General features: G+C 40.9%; 1 protein-coding gene across 1 annotated transcript in view; it reads right to left on the reverse strand.

The window, feature by feature from the left end:
• Positions 1-7,945: 7,945 nt before the first annotated feature.
• Positions 7,946-20,754, reverse strand: part of ZNF521 (zinc finger protein 521) — a 182,571-nt gene continuing 169,762 nt past the window's right edge. The window contains exons 5-7 of the mRNA XM_086609305.1: positions 10,984-11,115; positions 8,215-8,330; positions 7,946-7,981 (exon numbers count right to left, since the gene is read on the reverse strand). Of these exons, the coding sequence (XP_086465431.1) occupies positions 7,946-7,981; positions 8,215-8,330; positions 10,984-11,115 (284 nt within the window). The remainder of the gene's footprint in view (positions 7,982-8,214; positions 8,331-10,983; positions 11,116-20,754) is intronic.

The following is a 20,754-nucleotide window of genomic DNA, read 5'->3' on the forward strand; positions in this document are numbered from 1 at the left end:
AATCAGAAATCACGATGTTAATGTCGTCACTGATATGCTTCAGAGTTGACACTTAAAGGAACAGTGGAGCTTATCTTTTGATTGGCATGGTCTCATGCTGCTTTCAGACTGGAGACAACAAACTTCACTTAATATATTTGCATGACACAGTCTTTGCAGTCACAAAGATTATAAGCTATGCTTTATTATCTGATTCTGCAGAATCTATTTAATGTTGACCACACAAAGCAATAAAGAGAACAGATCCAAAGTATGAGTTAACCTTTTTTGTTGCTACTGTTTTTTTTATGAAAATAGATACCTGTATTTTACAAAAAGAGTCCAGGCATACAAGAGCATAAACAGGAAGGATTAGGCAAAATAGGGACATATATTCAAGCATATACACCTTTGGGTAGTATTCTATCCTCCTTGAAAGAGAAGGAATATACATTTTTGCTTATTGTTGTATGGGCACTTCATGAGTGTAGCTCAGTACTTATTTTGGATAGTATATTTAGCTTCCAATCCTTTGCCATTTTACTGTTCCTTAACTTTGAATTTCTTTTCAAGATTAAAATTGTTTATTTAAAGGCAATATTCATCACTTAACTGCTATGCTGTCTTTGTCAATTAATTCTGTAATTTCATCAATAATAACACTCAAACATCTGAAAAAACAAACCCATAACTGCAGTTCAATTGCTCCAGAAATTTAAGGAATGCTCTCTCAGGGAATGTATAAGAGATGTTGTGAACACATTGTTTCCTGCTTATTTACAGGAAAAAGTGCGGGAAGTTTCACAGGCTAACTCCTGCATGTAGAGTTACAAGTATACGGAGTGTGTGGAGACAAGTCAGAACCGTTAACACTCAGCTCATCTTTGTCAAGCACTATTTGCTAGTGAAATCAAAATGGTCCCTGAAAAACTCTGGCACTTTGGGCTTGGTGGGCTTTGCGAGGTGCTATAAATATTCATAAACTAAGAAGGTACCCACATGGAGTGTTTATATTTGAATAGGCCAATCAAAGGAGGGTGAACTCCAAACCTGGAAATTTCTCATTTAGAAAAGAATTACTGCACTAAAACCTAATATGGCCATAACGCCCCTTAATCCCCAGGAGGGAAGGGGCACTGGAAGGGAATTAAAAGTTTTGGGTTTTTTTTAATTTAAACTTTGTTTGACATTGAAGCAAAAGACTTGTAGGGGAAACACTTTGAAGGTGTGTCCTTAAAGAGCTAAGGCATGAGTGCCTCCACCATGCATCTCCTGATGGCCTTTTTGAGAAAACTTGCAAAGAAAATAATTCTTCCTTCTAGGGTAAGAAGTCTCAAGTCTCAGGAACACAAGCTTGAATTTTTTAAACCTTGGAACACATGCAAGAATACTCAACGCACATACTGGTGCACACTAATACCCATATTATCTGTCTGATATACACCCATCTATCTGAAACAGCACAATAAAATTCAGGAAAAAAAGCACTCAAACTAGTAATACTTGCAAAGCATGCAGCTCTATCTGGTTCCCTCAAAACATAAGCTTTAATCAGAATCCTAGTATCTCTGGTACACATATTACTATCATCACCCTCACTCATGAGATGGAGCAGATGCGTGGTTAAGTGGAACAAGTTAGTACCAGGCCTCACAGCTCAGTCCAGCCCTCCTGACTCCTAGGCATTTGCTCTGACAAAAGCAACCTGACTGCTTGCTAAGGACTAAGGCCAACATTACTGAATGTGGCGCCTGCATTTAGGCATCAAAAGTGTTTTGCTGAAACCTTAAACGAGGCTATGGCTCCTCAGCACCTATGCTTTTATCAGGGTTCCTAACTTCAGGCATTTATGACCTGATTTCCTGATGTACTCAGCACCAGCATCTTGCACTGGCCTTAACTGCAGCTGGAGGTGCTCAGCACCCTCTCAGAAATAGGCCATTGAGTTTGAAAATGTTGGCATAAAGCTTTGATTGTTAATTGGATTTCAGGTAGGCCTCTTTTAAGAGGAGCTGACAAAGTTATTCCCTGCTGGCTGCTGGCCTTTGGGGCCGAGAAAGCCAGAATCTATGTTCCACTCCTCACCCTAAGAGTTTGGGGACCTAGAAATGCCAGAGCTAATCTCCAATTTCACTGAAAAAAATGTTTCGAGGCCTTTTCTTTGTGGAAAAAAAACATCCTTGAAAATCTAACTTCATCCACAGGTTTGAAAGTTTTGTCCCTGTTTTTGTGTAAAGAGTATAAATTATTCATGATCTCCCCTGCTGTCATGGAAGGCTCGATGTTGGGGCCTACATGATACAGAGACTCAGCTACTGCAAGGGCCTTGGCAAAACAATCCTATGGAGGTAGTGGTGCCACTGCTATTCCCACACCAATCTCCTCCCCAGCTGGCCCCCAGAAGGCCTCTGCCACAAGGAGACAACCCCAGCCCAGGTTAATTAGCAGTTTTCTCCAGCTGACCCCCAAATGAGAGGACACAGTGTTTGAATCCCAGCTCTGCTACTGGTTCCACTAAAGGTCTCAGTCAAGTCTTCTAGTTCTTGAAAAAGCCTAGAGCTTGCTTAGTTCTGCTTTGGCTCAGGCCGAGGGTATTTTAAAGGCTGTTTTATAATGTTGAGAAATTTGGGAGCATTTTACAATGCAGAGATCTTTGGAAAGTTTAACCCTTAAAGAAATGAGGAAGAAACTGGAAGAGTTGTTTCAACAGCACTACCCTTGGAACACGAAAATGTTAAAATCAGACATCCAGAGAGGGACACACATAAAGCTACATAAAAATTCTGGAGACTCTTCCTGCTGCCTCTGCCCAGCTCTGCTTCAGCTGCTTGCACCAGGAGCTGAGAATGTTCAGCAGCTCTTCCTGCTGTTTTAAGCAACATGAGTAACATCTGCTATGAGCATTTCATTCTTTCTTTCATCCTTTCCCTGGGGAAGGAGCTGTATATTTCATTTTGGAAGAGCTCTGTTGTTGTGGGTTGGAGTTTTGGGGAAAGTTTAGAAATCTACATGCAGGTAGAGGTCTATATGAGGGAAGGGAGACTTTGGCATCTCTAGGTGCACCCTACACGTAAAAGTGTAAGTTGGGGATGTTCATGGTAATACTTAACTGCTGTGGAAGCTGTTTCATGCTCCCAGGCCAGCCTGTGAGAAAGTTTTATCTCCTGTGCAAACAATCTTCAGCTCTTTGATAAAAACACTCACAAAGCAGGGCTGTCAACTACCGTATTATTACCAAACAGGAAGAGCTTCTCAGGTGATCTCTGAGATGCGCTGGACCCAGTCCACCAAGAATATTGAGGATTGAGTCTTAGAGCACAACAGGACAAACATGTAGGAAGGCAGTGTAGACAGTAAGAGAGCAGGTCGAGTACGCTCCTGGTCTCCTTTGCTACTGAGGAACAGTGCTGCAGCTCTCTGTATTAGCTGGAACATCCTACAGGCTGATGGCTCCATGCCCAGGTATTCTGTGCTGATGGAGTCCAGACGGGAAGCAGCAAGGGCGTGAATCACTAAGGCCAGGTCCCTTTTGAACAGGATGGGAAGCAACTGCTGATCCAATTATTTCTTGCCCTAGTTTTCATGTCCGTAAAGCGGGGACACTTAACTACCCCAGGAGCAACTAATTACTAGTCACAAAGTGTTAAGTAAATGCTCTAATTCACCAAAAAGATATATAATTTTTGTACTGGGCAAAATGGTCCTAAGAGGCCACGTAATCTTGGCTAGTATCATATTCAGAACTAACTATCATCACTGATAAAACTTGTAAAATTGTTCAGCAGCTCTACTGGATGTTGGTACCTCTCTGACCCAGCAACATCTGAAAAAAACCTAAAATAAATCCATTCATTCTGGGTAACTCCCCGCAAGAGTGTCTCACTCCTACCCACACACACCACGACCTGTTGTGTTGACTATGGAAGTAACACTGCGACTGGAAATCGGAAAGGAATAGCTACTCTTCATCAGGGACAAGGGAAGCACAAACACCCATTCAAACACCTAAGCCTAAGTTCAAAGGCTAAGGCAAAAGAAACGAGCACTGGAAATAGCATGACGACAAGAATGGGAAGTTTTAATAGGTACAAATTACTTTATCACAATTTAATGAAATTTCAATATTAAGTTAAATTAGCAGTAAGTTTCTTTACTTCCTTATTAATTAAAAGTTCAGTATTATGGATGATGGATGGAGAAGACTGTTTTAGTTATATCCACTCCATACAGAGAACTGTATGGTCATACTCCAGGTGTTCAGTTAGAAGGGTTTCGACTTTTGGGAGAGATCTAGCCACCCTATAAATACGCCTACCTTGCAGCCTCCTTATCTGATACCTAGATGGGATATGTTTCCGATTTTAAAGAGTGTTAGAAGCCTATTTCTGAAAAGCCCTTATTGTACTAAGCATGCCTTGTTAAAAGCTTTCCATTCTAAAGAATAAACATTTCTAGGGACATACTTTTTCAACTCCATTTCAGAAGCGTAAATACACCACACAGCCTTTTGAATATGTAAGTAGGAAAATTCGTAGCTCAGAACACTCTTAAAACATACATTTCTAACTGTTACAGAAGGTTTCCATTTGCTTCCTTTCTATAGAGGTAGTGTCTCCAAAAATTTAAAGCTGGTTCAATAGCTATGGAGCACAAAGCCTTTTAAAGGAAGTGTCAAAGGTGAGAGAAGGGCGAGCTATGGAGATGAAAGTCCTGTAAAATCTCATTATTTCAACTTAAAGGTTGAGTAACACGTTGCAAGTTTGATTTTCAGGACTGGTCATTTATGCTCTGTTCTCGTCAGAAAGTGGTCCTACAGGATTGTCTTGTACTCCTAACAGGGGTCCTGAGTGAAATCATAAAAAACTCTAAAGACAGCCCTTGTTTTTGCATTGAGAAGATTGGTAACGAGGGGATAGTAGCTTCCTCGAGGTGAGATGAACGTAGTATGTAGGGATTCTGATGTTCCTATAGCCTACTCTTCCAGGAACAGGACCTAGAAAGTACTAAGCAAAGAATCACACTGGGCCAAACACCAAGTTAAGCATCATTATAATGCATTTACTTTCTGTATCCCTGAATTCATTCCCATTAATTATCAGCTGTAGTATACTTTTGGATAGGGTTTCTATGCTAGTGTGTTCTGCTCTGCTCTACCTTGTTCCATGTTCTTACTCTGCCCTACAGCCATGGAGTGCTGTTCATGGCTTCTAAATCTGAGATGATTAGCATCTCTCATGCATGGGAGATGCACTTTAGATGCATGCTTAAGTTAAAAGCAAAGAATCATTCCTGATAGAGGGAACAAATACACTGTTACGCTGCAAACCCCAACACAAACCATAGTAATGTGAAAGGATAAAGAAACATAACCTGGAGGCTAGTTGCCAAAGATTCCACTGCTTCAGCTGGTAGATAGCCTGAACAAAGCAATGCCTTCTAGAATTGGTTTTAAATGAGAGTGGGCTCAAGATCAATGTATTTCCAGCAAAAGCAGGCTCCAAAGGTCAGTACCTACTGCTTTGTCTAAGTGCTTTCCTGCCCTTTCACCAGCCTGGGTAGATAACTGGAGGTAAGAGCAGGAAGCCAGTGATCCCAACAAATGAATGCAAATGGCATGACGGTACTACATTTTTTTAAACATAATGCATTCTCAACTGGGGTGGGGCTACCCAAGTTAGTTAAAATCATAAACATAACGTATTACGCGAATAAGAAAATTAATACCTTTTCCTTTTTCGCAAGTGTAGATAAGCCAGAGAGAGGCTGTCTCTAAGGGTATGGAGCTGTGGTCTATTAAGAGCCTTCTGCAGCATGGAACAACCAACACACTGATTGTCATCTAGCCAAGGTAGAGCTTAATTTATCTCTCTATAGCGACATCCTTTTCTGCCCTTCGCTAGAAAACCAGGTGCCTCAGTTATGTTGAAGTTTTAATGAATTAGTCTGAGACGGAGAGAGAAAAATCTTGCTCTCAGTCTTGGGCAGGGATGAATCTTGAGTAGAAAAACATGTGCTTTTATTATAACAAAAAAGCTGAAGGCAGCTGCTTGAGACTCCATGTATTTTGAAACGAGAGTGTATTTCAGAGGGGATAGACAAGTAAAGAGGTGATTGTATGTGTCACAACTACACCTGCATCTCTGTATAATATTCAGAATCCAGTTACCTATTCTGCCTTTTTAAAATCCAGTCTGAATTCTGCTGTTCAAAGTAATTTCTATCCTCTTGTTCCCATTTCTTTCTTTTCATAATTGTTTTTTGCATACCCGCACCTTCTCTCTTGCTGAGGAGTTTTGGTTGGTTGTTGTTTGTTTTTTTTTTTCTTTTTGGTCTTCCCTAACAATCTCTCTCTTTCCAGAAATTGCTCATGTCCCTACTTCTTGACTAATTCTTGATTAATTTTGATTAATCAGTGATGAACAACAGAATTTGTGAAAATCAGTAAGCCAAAAATACGTAAAGATTTATTTCCTGAAAAAGTGGTTTCACGTTATTGGAAACACTTTGCAAAAATACCCAACAAGTATTTTGACCAAAAAAAGCAAAGAAAATGATTCCACAAAAAACATGCTGTGAAAGAAACACACAACAAAATTAGTTTCTGACCTTTCCTCATTCCACTGAGTTTCTCCTTTATTTCTCCCACAACTCCAATAATTTTCAACACAAATCAGACCTTTTTCTGACTTCAAAACTCAATCTTGCCTCTTCCTGTCCATTACTATGTATGACTATCTTTTTCCCTAAATGTCCAACTTTTTATTTTCTTTTCCTCGTCCCTCTATTCCACTTTGGATAAAAGCTTGCATGCAATTCCTGGTATGGACAGTAAATGAAACAGGTTTGGATCTATTAAAAATAGGAGACAGACACAGCACAGGCACCTTGGAGTGTTATAGGTATGGTACTGCATGTACTACAGGAGCTCCCATGACCTAGGGGTCCACTGAGAGAGGCAGGGAGTGAAGGCTATCGGAAAGGCTTTACTCCATATTGTTTTAATGCAGAAAGACATTAGGAAAGAGAAAATGCAGTGCAATAGATATAAATACCAATCTCTTACACAATGAATTCATGCGTGATTTAAATGCTCTGATTTATTTTTTCTTCAAAGAAGTATTTCATATCGTCATGTCAAGCATTAGTATCAGGTTTTCAGCATGTAAAACTTTCAGTAAGTGAAACACTAAGCAGGCATACGTATGCACATGCTTCACTAGCCTTTTGCCTCTGTTGATGAGTTGAAATCCAGCTCTTGTCCAAAGCAAAACTAATTGTGGACACCTTGGTCAAAGGACTTAGAGATGGGGGTCCATGCTATAAAAAACTACTAAAACACCTCAAGTGTTGAAAAATCTCTTCATTCCAAATAAAAATCACATGGTGGATAGTGTAGGAAAGGCCTTACTGTACAAATACTTCTCCTTGTTTCATCCCTATAGACCATCAGAGACCCTGAAAATTTTTCCTCTGTCAACATATCTCAATACTTCAATATAAACTAAAATAATTTAGAAACAATTTTCTGCTGCTGTCTCAATGTGTAAGTAACATCACATCAGGAATAACACACCACCACTCCTCATTGCAAGACAAGCAGTGCAGACCTTCATCCAAAATTGTTTCAAGATCTTGTTCAACATTTATTTCTTCCTCTCTGTCCTTTTTGTTTACCGTTAGTAAACACTATCGTTACAAGTCTGACAACAGCACACAAGAAGACAGTGTACCATTCATTTGACCGTATATTTTTTTCCCCACCAAGTTAGTATTTATGGGAAACGGCCAACAGGTAAACCAAGATAAAAATCTCAATTTCCCCCCCTCTCCCTCCTTCCCCCATCTCTACACTCCTACTTCAGTCCTTAGCTTTTTACACTTAGAGACAAAAGAATACACTTATTTTCCACTTCACTGTTTCAGTAAATGTTTTACAGATACCAAACAGAAAAAATAGGATGTCCATTTATCTCTCCTCAAGAATATCTTGAGCTGCAACAACCTACAGAGCAAGAACCCAATGGTGGCTCTCAAAATTCAGGTCCGTACCAGGTGGCTTTCTGCCAGCACCTTTTTGAAACAGCATGGGTTGAATCACCTGCAATTTCTTTTGTCCTTCCCTTGACTCCATCCTGATGATGAGCAAGTATCAGAGGAGGTCATGGCAAGTAAAGCTTTGAACTCAGCTATCAAATACACAATGCTATTATAACCCCCAGGTAGCAAAAATGGTACCTGCAGCTCTGTTTGGAAGAAGAACTTCTGTGGACACTGTGTGCAGTCATAGATCTTGTCCTCTTGTCCATGGGCTGAGAAAATATGCTGCTGCAACTTGTTTGCTTGGACAAACACTGGAATATTAGACAAACGACAAGCTTTTCATTACTTCAAATTGCAAGTGAAGAGTTTTTTATAAACAATTTCCCATTAACACTCAGCAATTCCAAGAGGTAAAATTAGGCTGGCACATTCTGATTTCACATTACACTGTTGCTATAATGGGTACCAATGAACACTACCTATCTAGAAAGTGGGATCTTTCTTCTAAAATGAGTGAATTAAAACAGATAAACAAAGGAAAAAAAAAAAACAAACAGGAAAACCAATGAAGATTTCAAATTTAAAGAATTTTAAAGGGCCATTTTCTCTTCAGAATTATTTCTTCATGCTTGCTGCACTTTGATTGAACAAAACTTATTTCCTAGCAACCAACAGGTTTGAAAAGCATAGATGCCAAAGTCCTGTTTACTCTGTGTGCCTAAAGTTAAAGCTAACAAACAGCTCTGTATTTAAATGTGTTAATGCTAAAAATTATATCCCACAGCTACACTGGGGCAATGTCTATAAATGTGAAACAGAACTGCAGGTAAATTCTCTTTGGATACTTTAAGATCAACTCTGCCTACACACTGAATGCAAGGGTTTCAATAATATAAACATGTTCAATTTTAATGACTACAAAACAAGGCCCTAAGACTGTGTAACAGTTTACCTAGGAGACATACTATTAATAATTAAATTGTATATGCCAGAGGCAGTGTTTGGGTTGGCAGCACTGACTTCTGATGGATGCCTGGTGCACTGTGACCTAAAAAAGTTTGCATCTACAATATTAATCTGTATAGGCAGGGAAAGGATTTATTAAAGATGCTGGCATTTGACTTTGACTCCACTCCTAATCATTAAAATTATTCTAATTGCAAGGCAACAAAAACCATCAGAATATTGTTCTTCTGAGTCATACATTTTAATCACATTTCTCATTACCCTGAAAAAAAAAAAAGATCAGATTCCATTTTCCATATAAAACTCACATTGGTGATTTTTACTTCTTGTTAATATTCTAGCAAGACATGCTGAAATAATTTAATGGCATATTGCTAATAAACCACCATTGTTTATGATTAATGTTCGGTGTCTATTTACCCCATCAGCAAAAAGGAAAAAGTGTTTCATACAGATTGGAATCGACTTATCGCCATACTCTTTAACATGTTTTACAAGGCTACTGGATCAAACATTAAAGGATTAGTTTTATCAGGGATCTTACTCGCAAGGAGAACCATCAGTAGGTACTCCTTACATATGCAAGTTTTTATACTGCGTTTACAACTGCCCTAAACTTGGAAATTGAAGACCCATGGCATTACACTAAGAAATGATCACCTCATAACAGATACACAAAGACAAGGGAAAAAAATTATCAGAATCAGTAAAAAAACTAAAAAAAAACAACAAAAAAGGCCTAACTGAAAGAATTATTGAACACAGATGCCTAACAGGCAAACTATTTATGGCAGTACTATCCTGGCTCAGACATTAGTATGACAAGCTGCACAGTGAAGATGAACTATGTATGTTTTTAATTTTATAACCCACAGAAATGTGTGAAACCTGAACACAGTGAGGTAATAATCATCACAAGCCACTGTATCTGAAAGATGAAAAATTCAACTTTAATTTTCCTCTGTAGCACACACTTAGGTTTTATTGGGAGGGGAGCTGCCAAACAAAGAGAAGTAAAATGAAGGTATTAAAGGGTCTATTTGCCTATCAATGAAAATCCTTCACTCCCATTAATGGAGAACAGAAACTTTGAATGGCTTCCAGAATTAGCATGCCATTGATGCCAGAATACCCAAAGTGTGTTTTGTCATGTTTGTGATTATCTTTGATTTTCATCTTGTAAAGCAAAATTGGGCATGTAAGCTACATATTAACGCTTATGTTTTAGGTTATCATTTTACGAAATGTTCTATTAGGAAGTCCTTAAAAAAACTCACAACAACTCTGTAGGCATCCTTTTAATGTGTTTTCATTTCCAACAACAGCATTTTTCTGTTCCTCATTATGGCCCAAACACTGCAGTGCTTAGCCCTACTGGGTCAAGTTATTTTCTCACTTGGGTTTTACTACTGAATAATACCACTGACTTGGGGAGGATTATTCCACACTTGGACTTCTGTCAGGGGAGAGCAGAACTTGACTTGTGGCAAGACAGCATGGTTTCCTTTCTAAAGCACATTACAAGGGTGTTCCTTCTCACCACAAGCAAACAAACACACGCAAGTGGCCTTTCTTATCCGATCAGAGGAGAACGTTGCTGCACAGGTTATGCCTAGCAGCCCTTGCCCATGGGGCCAAGTTCTGCTCTGAGTTATATCATTTTAGATGAAACATCTGTAGTTTTAAAGCACAAATTTATGCGCAGTTTTAACCTTGGCAAGTTTGGAACATGAAGGTGATGCATGTGACACTGTGGAAAGTAATTAGAAGAAACTGAAACTTCGATAGAAGAGCTTGAAACGCAATTCTTACAGAGGGATGCCTGACCTTCCAAGAAGCTCAGCTTTCTAAACGATTTCTAATCAATATTACTAATGAGCACAAATGTAATGTTCCCTCCTAAAAGTGACCTAAAGCCAGCACATGACACAATTGTAAGTGGTGTTCTGCATACGCAAGCTAAGGGCATGACTGGGACATGCAGTGATTGCCTCCTACCTGTAAAGCACACCGGACATTTGAAGGTGCCCCCCATGCCTTCAAAGCTGTGCTCTATCAGGTGGCACTGAAGTTTGGCAGGAGAGTCGAATGTCTGATTGCAGAGTTTGCATTCATGGTTCAGTCCTTCATCTGCGGGAGAAATCAAAGGAGAAGTGAAATTCACCACAGCCTTTACCAAAGGGCCAGTCCAACACAATCTACGCACTGAAGAGAACTTTGGTTTTCATAAGCCCAGGAAACTGGATGCCCCATAGCAAACCTAACGTGTTCTTTTACCTAGAAAGTTTCAGAATGTACAAAGCTTAACTGAGTATTAAAAGCACAGATTTTCCACATACAATTACCACTGAACAGGAATGCAGAGCATTAGACTTCAGTAGGAAATGATAAGTGGTACCTGAAACATCATCTCTTAGCCAAGTCACCCGATCACGACTGAGTACATTTGCAAAACAGGGCATGAGGAGTTTAATGCGATCGCACATCACCCCGCCTACCATGGGTAAGAACTGCCGACGCACACGTTTTTGGCGCTCGGGCTGATGTGGCATTTCTCACAAAACCACCATGAGAGGGGAGGGTAGTTTACACCCTTACATCATTCCTGCTCCGCGTTTCCAGTCCCAGGGGAATAGGTAAAACCTTTTGCAAGCTGCAGGATTTCCCACCTCCCTTTCTGACAATCCTAGATTTTTTTTTTCCCCCTTTTATTTGCATTTCTCCTCTTAACAGCTCGGAAAAGTCCCCGTGCGCCTCCTGATGCAGCCTTCCCGTCAAGGTCCTGCGGCTTTAAAACCCTTCCCACTCCCTGCCGCTTGTTCCTCTGCTTCCTTCCATTGTCCTCTGAAGGCCGGCTGGTGCCTGGCACCAGGTTCCCTTCCTGAGGGTGCTGCAGGATTCATCCACTCTGCCATGAGGGCAGTCAACGGCTGTCCTACTTAGAAACAGTTGCTAGGTAAGAAGTGGCTTCCAGCCCTGCTGCAGAGGCCTCAATTCCCACAGCGCCGCTTAGAAAAGGTCCTTCTGTATGTCACCGGTGTGCTACACGAGCAGCATTGATCTCACAGGTAAATACTGTATCTGATTATTAAAAATCAAGCGGGAATAAAACACTTGGCGACCGGCGCAGTTCCCGACTGTTTCTCAGGTGAAAAGAAGAGATTTAGGAGAGCGCCCTGCCCACCCCAAACACCCAAATGCCACACTGCCCGCCTCCTGCCAAACGGAGCGCCAAACGGAGTGGTGCCTGCAGTCGTTAGCGACCATAGGACCGAAGGATGCTCATTAGCAACTATAGCGATGGTCGCTCGCACTCGCACTCGGCAGTTGCTGTAGAAGGTGACAGCAGAGACGATGTTTCCTACTGCACGCAACAATCCTGCCCACCGATGTAAAGAAAACATGACGTGGTGCTTGCGTAGCTGCGCGGGGCTGTGCGTTCTCTCAAAATGATCCTTAGTAACTTACCACAATTGAAAAAATTTCAATGGTAGCCCTCAACCTTCACTTCTCGTTAGTTCAAAAGCTAAATTCAGCCTTTAGGTAAGACACGGCATCTTTAGCGAAGGGTGGGAATTTGTGGGCTTTAGACGGCGCAAGCTAAGCCGGGCGGCAGTGGCTCTTCTGCAGGTGGGACTACTGAAAACTACCGTCGTGTGGTTTCCCACAGGATGTCAGGTAATGGGCAGATGAAAACCAACAAAGCCAAAAGTTTTACAGAAAATCGGAGTTGGGTGGCAGGGTGTCTCGAGTAAACAAGTGAAAACCCACTGACTACAAAAATTTCTGCTCTGACAACAGTCCATAACTGGAGAGCTCTCTCCCCACCGAACAGCTAGCTCTCATAACACTCATATATATGGCGCCTTCAATTGTCTTGCATGGTAGAATCGTTTTTTTCACATAGCGACTGCCAGAGGAATGTAGGACCCCATTTTGACTCTTTAAAAAGGACACATTGACATGTGGCCATTTTTTTAACTCTCCTGTCTTCCTGTCAGTCTTAGTGCAACAGAGCGGTGCTACAGGTATAGACAAACATGGTAGAGCATTGCCCATGTGCTCACACAGCAAACCAGACATCCCTTTGTCCTCTACCCAATCCTTCATTAAAGCAATGATCCTAGCTCCACGTGCTGAAGAGCTGTCAGAGAGATGTGAAATGGCACACCTGCTCTGGGAGTCAGCTGAAAAAGGTCAGTGGTCCCAGCGATCCTGTGTTCATGGACTACTGCCACTGAGATGCCCATCTCTGTTACCCACACCAGAAAGAAAAACTTTGCTGCTTTTGACTCACAGCCCACCTGACCAGGCATCAATTTAGATCTGCTGAGGATGTCCATCAGCACAAACTCAGACAAAAGCTCAGGTCAACCTTAGCTGTTTTGCCACTGTGGCCTCTCTGGAGAGACTAGAATATTGAGGCAGTGGAGCGCAGGATGCTGAGGAACGTGTCTAATCCAGCCCGTCCCACTGGTACTCAGGTACTGTTGGCTGAACGTACTCTGTGCAAAAGACTCCCAGGGGCAGACTAGGGGTAGGTGACACTTTCTCATTGGGTAGATGACACCTTTTGTAACTCTTCATAGATAAATTAGCAATCATTTATCAAATATATGCTGTTTCCTTAGCAGGGAAAATTTTAGTGGATTCTCAAGAATTGCCTGGCATTTGGAGTTTTCCACTACCACAAACCCTTCCAGTGTGTTCTGCTTTTGCTGCTGCTGAGAGAAGACAAGTATGGCCCATGCAAGCACTGTCAAGGGGAGCATGAGGGAAAAGAACCTGGCACGCACCAGTCAGGACATCTAAGAGAGACTGCTGCATCCTACGAAGCAGGCTGTATGCTGCGCTCTCCCTATGGGCACCAACCCACAGCTGTGGGCAAAGCTGCAGAACAGTGTACTGAAAAGAGGAGGAAGGCTTAACAAACCATACACAAATACCTGAACTTGCACATCACTTATGAGGAAAGTACAGACTGCCACACATGATCAGATCATTTCTTCTATATCCAGATCCTTGCCATGTTCATTACCAAACAGATAGTTGTGAAGATGGTGCAAGTCCCCACAAAGGGTAATTACAGGCTAGAAAGCCTGTAGAGCAAAGTTTCTTCATCAAACTGTTTGTGCTGATACACATAGTCAAAGCAATTAGGACAAAGGGAGCTCCATCTCAGGATCCTCCACATGTCAAGGTGAAGATAATCGATGCCAATTCTCAAATCACAGTCACTGTTGGCAAAGTGTAAATGAACCACGCTAATCATTCTTGAGCACGCGAACACTGAATGGGGAGTTCTTCAAACATTTCAAGGGAGAAAGACTTCCTAAAAAGAATATTTTTACATGGAGCCACAGAAGACAGAGAAGGCTTTTTTCTCTTTCCATTACCTTAGCTAATGAGGAAAAAGTAGGAAGAAAGGCATGCACTCTTGATGCTCAAGCAAAACTAATTTTAGTTACACAGTATTTGTACTTGTTCAAGAAGAACTGAACCCCATTAAATGTGACCCTATTGTACTTCCCATATCACTCAGATCTGAGGCGATCTCCTGGTCACAAACATCAAAACCACTTTGATTACTCTATGTTGCAATCCAATTTTCCTAAAGGCTTATAAACAGGGTTTGAAAAATCCCCTCACCCACTCGCCTGGGGCAGATAGGAAACTTCCCCAGGCAAGAGACATCAATTTGTGCAGAATCTAAGCTTTCTCTTAAAAATAAAATGTTTTTAGTCTCCTAGTTCTAAAGACCGCATTTAAAATATGACTACATTTGTATACTAATAGAATAATTTTTTTCCTAAAAAAAGGGTATAAACCCCTCCCCTCACGCTCTTTTTCACCCATTTTGTGCACATCACCTGCTCTGTGCTACAACCTTGGAACAAAGGGCAAGGTTCCAGTCCTTGAATTCAAGAACCTGAGACCAGCATGATTTAAATTTAAGGGAAACAGATAAGGTTACAGTATTGGCAGAACAGTCAGGAGTGCTGCGTTCCATTCTGAACTCCAGCACTTACTGACTCTTAATACCTTGGGCATGCCAGTATGGCCTGTATTTCTCAGGCTACCCATCTCTAAAGAAGAGGTGTTAATTTTTAATTTCTACTTTAATAGGCTGACCTAATTAGTATCCCTCAAGACCTTTAATACAACTGGGACAGTAGAGCTGGAGAAGAGTCCAGGACTAGCTACCATACACAGAAGACCCATAATCTCCACCATCTGCCTTCAAAAGGTTTATGATAACGTGTCCAGGCACACAACTGCCTGCTTGCTTGGGTCACACAGCACTGTGGAAGGACAAGGGAACCAGGCTTTGTCCCTTCTCCGCTCTCCTCAGAGAATTTTAAAGCACGGTCAGCATTTTATCTCCCAGGGTTATTAAAGAGCCAGGGTGTGGCAGCTCTTGCAAAGGTGCCAGATGTGGGAAAAAGATGCAAAAGGCTCTGTTTACACGCTGGCCCCTGTCTAGCTCTTCATGTTTAGCAAACAATTTGATAGGGTATATGGAAGTGCACAGTATGATATCATTAATAAATAAAGGGACGGTAAAATGTCACATTTTCAGTTTCCATTTGGGATAAATCTGAAATGGAATGGAGTGTCAGATACAGTCCAAGAGGCTCTCCTTCCCTGCAGAACAGAGCTACTGCTCTTTGCTCTTACTCAGGGAAAAAAATGGCAAAAAAAAAAGGAAAAAAGTGCTGAACAGCTTTAAAAAATTCAATCAAAATAATCTGCTCTTTGGAAAGGTGGCGGCTGACAGTAATTGGAAAATACTGTCTGACTCATTTATTAAAGTGAGATTCAGAGTCAATTGATTTAATAACCATTAGAATATTCTATTAAGGATATAATAGGTTGGCACAGCCCTATTTTTTATTAAGAGTTATAGGTAAGAAATAAGCAATGCTATGGAATTTTAGACAACTGCTGTATGGATTAGACTAAAATTATGGCTTGCAAAATAGGTATAAAATCAGCAACTATCAGAAGGAGGAATAGGAAAGTACCTTACAGTGCAAATGAGTTAGCTGAATGAGGAAGAAGAAATGAACCCTTAATATAAAGCCTGCACTTTTCCAAATCTAACAGAAAACTATGCACTGCATTCCCTGATGTGGTACATCATAAAACAAGTCAGCACGTCCTTCACATTATGGATCCAACAACTCCATAAGGAAGGCAAGAACAAAGTACCCACTGTACAGCACAGAACTGCGGCTTACTGTTGCCCTTACATGGTTAGGATAGGAGTTTGGACATGGTTAAGACCTCACAACATGGATGAGGACGGTTTACCCACTGCTGGTAGACAAATGAGTTTGATGCATGCAGAATTTCTGCATAAGTAAATTACTTTCCATTTGTAATCTTTATTCAGATAGTGGGAAAATGTAAACATGAATCAATTCCAAATAAATGCATTTAATATTCATATAATGTTTAATATTTACACAAATATTAGATGTTTCAGTGGGGGTGAGGTAGATTTTAATTGAGGTGCAGCCCATTACAGCAGCAACTAACTTGATAACCAGCTATAAAAGCAAACAAAACCAGTCTTCATGCTGAGCATTTACTCACACTTGAAGATCCTCTGTCTTTGCACCGCTACCCACACTGTGGAGTCACTGAATAAATTGTACGGCAGGCGAGATCCCCCCACCTGCACCCCTACCTGAGGTACCGCTTTGGACCACCTGGCCCAATTTGTGCTACTAACTCAATGCACAACTTGTTCATTTCACGGAAGGCCCTGACATTTCAATATACATTCTAAACAAGTGAAACCCTTTAAGCAGCCTCTGGACTGTGTGTCCCATGTTTATGCTTCTTGCTCTTCAATAAAAACAAAACTAGAGCAGCTACAAGCAAATGTTCACTGGCTGACTTACATGCAGCTGTTAAGTCGGTAACCACTGGGGGCCCTCTTATATTGTCTGATCAACACTACAGCCATTACCGAGTACCAATTTGTAACAGTTTATAAGTAACTCTTTCTCTTATTCACCCTCGAGATTGTCCAGAAGGGTCCTTCTGCCTTTTACTCTGAATAAATCTACAGGCGAAGGTCCAAAGATGATGATGTCCTCCTGGTGAATCATCACGAGGCTGGGCCCACACTTAAAAGCATCCGCTAAGAAGTGGTGTAAACTCTGCCCTCCACATACAACACAGGACTGAAATCGCCTGCAGTCCCTGTACTTTTTTCAGGTCTAAAGCATGCACAGCTCTCACATTCAATGTGTTTTCTTTATATATATATATATTTTTTTACCAAGTAAACCATGCCCCTAAACCAATTTCTCCTTCTTCACATTGCTTCCACTCTTCCCTGAGTTAATTTTGCAGCATACATTTGTAAGCCAGAGATCTGAGGACCAAGGAAGGCACGCCATGGATGACAGCTAGCTAACCCCTTGGCTACAACGTCTCGCGCTGAAAACCAGGGAAGGACAAAATACACCATGCAACACTACAATTTGCAGAGCATACAGCCATCAGTGCTTCCTAGTCAGGAACTAGCTGTGTTTTTCTGCATCTGTTTAATTCTACTGGCCATACACCCACACACTCATCAGCCTCTCCGTGCCACTAGAGACAACCTCATTCCTGCTCCAAATTCGGTCTTAGGGCCCACTATGGTGAGTAAGCGTGTGACAAGTCTCCTCACCTGCTAAAAAACACACAGCACCTCTCCCAAGCCTGGAAGCTGAAATGAAACAGTGCCTGAAGTCTTCAGCACCACGTTCATAATTTCTCCCTGATTGTAAGAGTGCTTCTGTCATTTTCAATTTCTCAAAGATTCTAACAAATCCCTCCATGAAAAACACTATGCACCATGATGTTGGTTTTGGAAGATGACATGAAAAGCATGGGAATAAAGAAGGAGACATAGTAAAGGCAAAGCATACAGCTGGATTTTACAGCTGTTAGAAGAACCTGTCACAGAAAAAAGGGGCTTTTTGAAGTCCTATCAGTTCAATCCTGTTAGGACAGGATGGAGGATTGGATGGAAAGATAGATGTACACATGTGTTTCTCCCGCAGTGTTTAGGGCAGATCACCACATATTTGGAATCGGCAGGGTGGAGGAAGGAAGTATCTTCCTCACCCTCTTGACACTGTTATCTTACATTTCCCTGTTGTGACATAGACTACTGCTCACACAGGCAAGCCTGCATGGTGGTCTGTGTTTACTCTTAATACCACTTTTAACTGAAATCATGACGTTAGCTAGAGACCGGGAGATTTAATACATCAGGCTGCAACCTGAGCAACATCTTTCCCTTTGCTTTTTTCCAGTTCAAAACGATTTTTGGGCAAGGCTCTGCCCATATCTGAGGAAGGAGGTGGACAAGATGCAAGAAACAACCCTAAACTCTTGAGTCACCAACAACTGTAGCCTCCCAATGGGAAAGTTGAGACCAGGCTATGACTCTGCCTTAAAGGACACTGGCCAATGTTAGAAGAAAGAGGATGAGATACATGCTGTGCTGTTGAGGCCAGGACGTGCAGGCTCCCAGCAGAACCAGGTAGGAAGCTTTATTCAACATGCAGGGAATAAATCCTACAGCCTTCTGCAGCATTTTGCTAAAGCTACAGCAAAGGGTGCTGATTGATAGAGTGACAAAGAGCTGGGATCCACCTCCTCAATTAAAGCAAAAGTTCATCTCTCCAGGGCCAGATTTTGAAATTAGATCTGCTTAAGGGAAAGCCAGTCTACTGCATCTTTCATTCCACTGTATTTTTGTCTGAAGCAAGGGATGCATTTCACTTCACCAACTGTTCACTTTTTTGCTTGGTTGCACTCACTTTGGCTGCTTGTAAGTGAACTCTTCTTACCACATGTGCCTTGGATGTTCTATTAAAGCCATGAATTGTCTGGCTTCGGTAAGGCTGGATGAAAATAAAAGAAGGGCAACTGGCAGGGTCTATTTCTTAATAACTGCCATGTTTTCAGCTCAAGTAAGAACGATTTAAACGCAGCAAATGTCCTCTCCATCAAAGAACGGCATTTTCCGGGCAACTGGCTACCAGGAGAGAGTTCAGGAATTCAGCAACAAGGCTATTCACCAACTGATGAGACATGCATAATTTGCTACTCCTTGTCTGTAACTGCACCAGGAAAAGGTATTAAAATTTGTTCAAAAAAAGTCTGTGTTGCATCACATAGCTATACACATTACAAGGTTACACTCCATCATTGCAATAAAATCCCATGTGATAGAGCTTATTTTGGAAACAATTTTACCATGGGATATAAAAAGAAATTTAAACCGGTAGGAATAAGCTGAGTGGTATGAGTTATTTGTAGACAGATGATCCAGCTCAACGTTTACCTTTTCAAAAAGCACTTAGTGCTCACTGATTAAAAACTCAGAGACCGATCCTTCAAACGCTGGCATAACTAGCCCAGGGGAGGAGGCCTCCTGTCTTACTAGACTCTTTAACTAGACTTTTTGTGGGACTAAATTCTGCCAAACTGTGCAAGAGCAAGCCATGCATCCTTAGAGCGCACAGTGAGACACAGATTATTATCTGCATATTACAGATAAAGAAACCAAACCTCAGAACTGCTAAATGTCTGTTTTTCTACCCAAAACAGAGAATGAAAACACTTACAACATTCAAGTGGATGAAGAATCAGGCCCTGCTGAATCTGCTGATCTTTATGAACACAGTGTCAGCATTAAGGTCAGAACTCTTAAGTTCTTTGTTCTCTTCCATGAGCTAAGAGCCTATTTCTTTCCAAGAAGAAAGTTTTTTGGACCAAATCTTCTCTAGTAAAGTAAAATTGCAATTTGAATTGCTCAGAGATTGCCTGAGCAAAGTAGTTATTAACAATTTAATCAAACTGTAGGGGGAAAAAAGCTAATAAAAATGTCACATTTGTATTCAGAAGAATTAAGAACAGTAAAATATAAGTAAAAACTTTTGACATTTTTAGCATTTGTTCATTTAATTTCAATATTTTTGTTCACTGTGTAGGCTACGGTTTGTTTTTATTGTTCTTGCTTTCTGGTTGGAGAACCAGCTTTCTCTGTTAATTGATGTTAAATACCTACTACTAATGCCCATCCAGCCACCTGGAACTATTGGAACTGGTGGAAGCACAGGTATATCTACTTTTAAGTACTGCACAAAGAAAACACAAATTGTTAAACTAGGAGAGGACACTTCATGTTCCATAAAATAAATGTAACCTGTTCTAAATTAAGGGGTAGTGGGAAAACATCTTGCATGGAGACAATCAAAGCATCAATATTAATTCTACACCACAGTGGACCAGCAGTAGAAATTATGTTTTGTACACTACTCTCATCAGGTATTTCTTCTGTTATGACTGTATGGAAAGGGTCAGAGTTGCCTTCCTTCTTTTGGCATGAAGCCATTAGATGTCTGGAAGTTGAAGTCTAAATGCTGAAATACTGTTTATCCAACCTAAAAAGAATTGCCTGCTTACTCTTAAGAGAAGGAGAAGAAAAAAGGAAAATGGAAAAAAAGATTGGAATGGAGTGCAATGGAATAGAATAGAATAGAATAGAATAGAATAGAATAGAATAGAATAGAATAGAATAGAACAGAACAGAGCCTTCCTGTACTGCTGGATATTTGAGTTGATAGCATGAAGAAGTAACAGTGCTCCTCATATTTCCTAGTACATCAGATACTATTGATATTTTTTTTCTAAATTTGAATGCCGTTATGTAAGTCAAAGATTATTTGGCATCTCCTTACACAGGTGAGGGAC

This window comes from Tauraco erythrolophus, chromosome 3 (genome assembly GCF_009769465.1).
Source record: "Tauraco erythrolophus isolate bTauEry1 chromosome 3, bTauEry1.pri, whole genome shotgun sequence".
In the NCBI taxonomy this organism is placed as follows: domain Eukaryota; kingdom Metazoa; phylum Chordata; class Aves; order Musophagiformes; family Musophagidae; genus Tauraco; species Tauraco erythrolophus.